Raw genomic sequence first — 5,766 nt, 5'->3', positions numbered from 1 at the left:
GGCATCATCACCAAATCGGGCAAGGAGGTAGGCGCAAAGCAACCAACCTGCAGAAGACCCGATTCCGTTAGCAACCCCTTCATCCAACAGAAGAAAAGCAGAGGAAAAAAAGAAGAGGCGGACAGGTTTTTCTGACCAGCAATGAACGTCTCGAACGTCCAGCACGGGTAGGCCATGGCCCAACCTCCCAATCACGGAGAAGATCAGGAGGCAAAGCAGATCCTCTCTGGTCAGAAGCCGTATCTTCCTGAGCGAATGAACCAAATGTGTGAATCGAAGACAGACATAAATACAAATGGGGAATGGGTGCGTCGGGGACGATGGGATTACGCGTAGAAGACGGGCTTGGACTGGGCGTCGGCCTGGCCGGGCCTCTCGATCTGGATGACACCACACAGTCGTCACTGACGCCGAGGAGGATGGGATCCTCGGCGGTGGGGGAGCCGGAGGGCCCCTCGCTCGCGGCCGCGTGGTGGGAGGGGAGGCGCGGCCCGCACATCGGTGGCGCTGGAGAGTGCGAGGCGGCGGCGCACTCCTTCCTCGAGCCGGAGGTGGTGGGGGAGAAGAGCAGCAGAGACGCATCGGGGCGGCGGCAAGGCTGCAGTTTGGGAGCCCTAGAGGCAAAGATAGCGCAACAAGGTTGGGAGGTGGGCGGTCCATTTGTTTCCCTCTTATCCCCAATCAACGTGCAACACGTGGCCCACTCAGAACAGCAATGAGGAGGCCCTCAAGCCCAACCCACGCGATCGACGTGGCATACGCGAGGGGGCGCCCTTCTCCCACACGTTAATATGTTTGATGGCTGAATCTCCTGCAAAATATGAAATGGTGTCAGATGTCATTTAATTGTCCTCCACAGTTGGCTCTGGAGGAAACCCAGAAAAAAAATGAAAATTCAGTGTGAATCCCTTTTTTCTGTTTTCCGAGAAGTAGCTTCCTACATTTGATTGGAGAGGTAATATGTCATATGCTTCCACAGAGGTTCGCCCTTATCGCCCATAAAAGAAAAGCATGCCATGTTCTGCAAGAAGCAATAATTCAGAACAAAAAGATGATCATTTAACTAAAAAAAGGAAAGAAAAGAAGAAGCATCATGACCAGGGAAGAAAACAGAATTTGTATCACATAAGTTAATACATTTCCGATTCCCCCTTAATCGATTACAAACTTATTCCGACTTAATTCAAGTAGATGAAGACAACTATTATCCACAACTATTCTGCTCATTTCAGCTCCTAGAGTGAAAGCAAGAAAACATAAATGAATCAGGTTTGTGCATCTTTTGTTGTTTATGCAGTAAATGTGCATGCCTATGAGCATCTAATTATAGTTGTAGTAACATAAGAACTAGCCACAGTGGGAGTAAGTAACATCGGGTCCAACTCAGCAAATTTGCCTATGTAGCAATGAGTTAATGAGGAGAGAGGTAAATTGATTATAACTTAGCTAGTTACTCATTCTATGAGTAACATCACACATATCAAGACTAAATGAGTCTATAACCTAATAAATGAAGATTTGCATGAAACTACACATATGTTACTACCCACTATGAAGGTGGTAACATAGTCTAGGATAGCGTGTATGTTACTAGTGTAAGTTACTCTCCACTGTGACTAGTCCCATATCCTCGTCAAGCTTCAATAACATCAAATGAAATCCACGCAATTAATTAACTGTATGATCAATCAAGGGTAAGCTGATTTGGCACCTGGATAGACTGACGAGCTATCCAGCCAAAATGTATCCTCGTCTTCATGACCAAAAAGCACTGAAAAATCGTTTTCAGAGCCACCTGTACGGCTGAGGAAGTTATCAATCCTCTTCGATCTCAACAATAAATATTTCTTCTCACTGCTTCTCTCTGCAAGCATGTGAGCCCCGACAAATCATAAAGCTCTAGCCCTTCAGTGTGCGACATGCCCTTTGGGACATAATTGCCTTGATCTGCAGAATTGACCTGCCGGCCAATGAGAAAGTCAACTGCGCTGGAGTATGAAGGGTATGTGCAGGAAATATTTAGTCATATATATGTTACTTGAGGTTTTTCCAGTTTACCAATACTGTGATCCAAATTCAGTTGTTATCCTCTTAAAGTTCTGAAAAAACTGTCTCCCATAATGAGTCTGGATGAAACTGAAATAAAAGGCAATCCATTATAAGAAAAAAAATAACAATTTAAGAGGAAACATGAAACAGAGGTAGCCAGTATACCTGCACTCGCCTAGGGTTTCAGAGGAGGAGGCAGTGGGTTGCGCACGGGGCACGCCGCCGCACACCAGTGCGCCTTCTCGTGTCACTGCACGAGCCGCCCGCCACTGCCCTCCATGGCTCCATTGCTCGATACGGACAGACATGGAAAGGAACCTGGTGAGATAGACACGCAGGAGGAGGGAAAGACCGAAAGAGATAAGGTGGAAGCCACAATACAATAGGTAACTGGGCACGGTCGCTCACACACAGCACTGTGGGCGCCTGACGTGAGAGATCACCCCCAGGTCTCCGATGAGATCCTTATTGTGGAGTGATTTTGGCTGATAAAACAAAAGGATCTTTGATAATCAATGGATGATGCAAATCCATAAGATAATGACAACACAGTATCCATGAGCAGTTAAAATTGACGAGAAGTGATTTTGGCAGATAAAACAAAATGATGTTTGATAATCAATAGCTGATGCAAATCCATAAGATAATGGCAAAACAGTATCATGAGCAGTTAAAATTGACGAGCAAGTTACAACCTTTGCGAATAGAGAATACACAAAATGGCAAAATTCTTTGCTGAAAACACTGTGCTATCTATCTATATACACTAAAACACAAACATTTCAGCAATCTTCAAATTGAAAATGAAAAAATTATCTGCTCCCTGCCATGAGAAAGAAATTTGCAATATGTGCAAAAGATACAACCATAACTTTATCCTAAAGCATACACGGATCTTGTAGAAGAACAAATCAAAGATATTTAAATACATAACTTACCTCTAGATAAAAAGATATAATGTGTTTCTGCTCTGGGGTCCAAAAAGGGTTAATCTCCTATACTAGTTATGTTACTTTCTTTGTACATGAGCATATTTTGGTTCTTTTTTCTGCACAAATTGAAAATAGTTGATTTGTAGAACTCGATGTCCGAAAGAATTGTCCTAGAACCTGGATTACATGTTCATTTTACACCTATTTCTGAAGTTTTTTATTAGATTGCAAAAGAACTTTAGCATGAATCCATCTGAACTTACTCAAGTTGTATTACAAAAAATTGCTTTGGTTTTTGCATCAAAAAATGGTGCCTTGAGGCAGTGGCGGATCCAGGATTTTAGACTTGGGTGTTCAAATTTTTTTCCATGTACAATATCTAAAATGTTCACGTAGCTACTAAGAACTTTTTTACCATCATAATGACAGTATCATACAGAAATAACAAAAACGAAGATTATTTACTACACAATCATGCAATATGTCATGGCCAAAAACAAGGCATGGTGTCATTATCCTTACTTGCAGAAAAATTCTTAAGCAGAAAATGTAACAAAAACCATATTTCAAGTAGGGATCCTTTACTTGCAGCCACTTGGGTCGTCTGGGATAGACTGTCAAAACTTATGGTTGTTGGACTGAGGCTTTGAGGCCAGTTTTATGCGAATTAACATGTGTTTATTGCACAAACTACACCACATTCAATACATGTACGTAGTATACATCATATATAGAAAAAATCTTGCCAAAATAATTGGGTGTACATCTGTACACCCATGCCCTCACATGGATCCGCCCCTGCCTTGAGGCTACACTACTCCAAAAAGGACAAGTAAATCACGGCTACGCAGCTAGAGGTTTCTCACTGAATTGGCAAACAAGCACCTAACAAACAAGTTGTGAAAACTCATATGGTCAATCTACATAGTTTTTCACAGGGGTAATAAACAGCAGTTTTGTTCAGCGAGCCAACAAATCCAAATAACGAAGTTTAGTTTTGTCCTCTTTACACACACACACACACATGTATGATTGATTATTTATACAGGTGCTTGCTAACACTGGGCATAATCGCTAGCTTAATTATACATTAACAAACAATGCATGAATGATAGTTATAAAAAAATGACCTCTTTTCATCCTAATGCTCAACAAATTAAATAATGTCCAAACAGCTGCCATATATTACCATCTCCGTCCTTGATCTTGATCTGTTTGAACTCTTGTGCTTGTGCCTGTAAACAACGCAAACGACTAAAAATAGACACTTTGCACAGGAGGAAGCAAACCATGACCGCTTAGAGAAAAAGATGTTCCAGAGGCATAATTTAGCTAGTACACTGAAGCATAACTTAGCACACATGGAAGCATAACTTAGTACACATGGAACAGCAAAGCATAACTTATTACAGTGGAGTGATTTGGTGAGATGAGTTCATCTCATTCAGGGTCTGGGATTTCCCTAAGCAAACTACTACTCTGCTTTAACACCTTCAGCATCTTCGATTTCCTTCAACAAGCGCATATTGCTTTCGGTAATAAATGGGTCTCCGCCATCGGCGAATGGACCTAATTCCGATGGCAGATGCCACACATCAAAGTATGAGACGTCTTGGCCTTTTGAACGAAGTAACTTTGCCTCTTCTCTTTTCTCACGGTGAATGGCTGCTTCCACTGGATCTGGAGGAAGATAAGTGTTCCAATGGTGCACATCATCTGCATTGATCTTGAATATTTTGAACCGGCGAGCCATGTCCGCATGGTCACGTTCCTTGTTATGAGCCTTGCACCAGCGCTCATACAAGGCCCATAGGGCTTCGTCCGACTCAAGGTCCTTGTCCGTCGGGGTCTTAACATCATCTATGACACACAGTTTTATAAGCAAGCGTAAGTAATGTCTCTCAAGCACATACAGCCGCGAATTGCATGCAATTTGGTTTGTCAAAGAATTTATGAGATGCGGCTCAAGAAAAAGGAGAGATGGATGGATTCCCAGCCCTAACTATGAAAAAAAGGGACCCTTGCACCAGGAAGAAAGAGGGTGGGATTGGTAAGTTTACCTGGCAAGCGCTTGTAATTGGCGCTGGATAGGTACTCGGCGAGGCAAAAACGAGGAGCGTCACGGCCATGGGGCTTCGTGCTTGAGGCATCGCCGCGAATTGGGCGGCTCTGGAGGACGTCCGAGGCTAAATGGGCGACGGCTGCGGCCGCACGCTCTGAGCGAGAGGCCATCGCAGCGGCGCGAGATGCGGCTGCCGCGACGGTGCCGCACGCGGCCATCGCAGCGGCGCGAGATGCGGCTGACGCAGCGGGGCGAGATGCGAGCGATGCGTTCCGGGCGGCCCGCAGCAGCCTCGATGCCGCTGACGCAGCGGCGCGAGATGCGAGCGATGCGTGCCGGGCGGCCCGCAGGAGCCTCGATGCCGTTGCCATGGGGAATACGCCTCCTCCTCCTTCGGTGTTCTTGTACAGTACTCCCTCCGTTCCAAAATAGATGACTCAACTTTGTACTATCTTTAATATAAAGTTGGGTCATCTATTTTGGAACGGAGGGAGTAGATTTTAGGATCAGTAAACCCTAGCCCCAAGCCGGCCGAGTGTTCTAGAACTAGCCTGCTAATGGGCTGGGCTAGAATTGGCCTTAGGGCCTGTTCGGTAGTCCCCTAGCTTCACTAGATCCGCAAATCCCGCTTCTATTTATCGATGTTGGCTTCTTCCACGAGATCGTGATCGATGAAAACTGTTCGTAGCGGCAGGCCAACCTGCATGGGCGAGCTGGAGCCCA

The 5,766-nt window shown here is 44.8% G+C and overlaps 1 protein-coding gene across 1 annotated transcript; it reads right to left on the bottom strand.

Annotated features, from left to right (window-relative positions):
* Window positions 1-4,257: 4,257 nt before the first annotated feature.
* Window positions 4,258-5,452, bottom strand: LOC123111578 (uncharacterized). The gene is made up of 2 exons (XM_044532389.1): window positions 5,042-5,452; window positions 4,258-4,841 (listed from the first exon to the last, which is right to left on the bottom strand). Exons 1-2 carry the CDS (start codon window positions 5,412-5,414, stop codon window positions 4,456-4,458), a joined length of 759 nt encoding a protein of 252 aa, XP_044388324.1. The 5' UTR covers window positions 5,415-5,452; the 3' UTR covers window positions 4,258-4,455.
* Window positions 5,453-5,766: the final 314 nt, after the last annotated feature.

The sequence above is a fragment of the Triticum aestivum genome, chromosome 5B (assembly GCF_018294505.1).
Source record: "Triticum aestivum cultivar Chinese Spring chromosome 5B, IWGSC CS RefSeq v2.1, whole genome shotgun sequence".
Classification (NCBI taxonomy): Eukaryota; Viridiplantae; Streptophyta; class Magnoliopsida; order Poales; family Poaceae; genus Triticum; species Triticum aestivum.
This window is presented reverse-complemented; position numbering and strand designations above follow the sequence as displayed.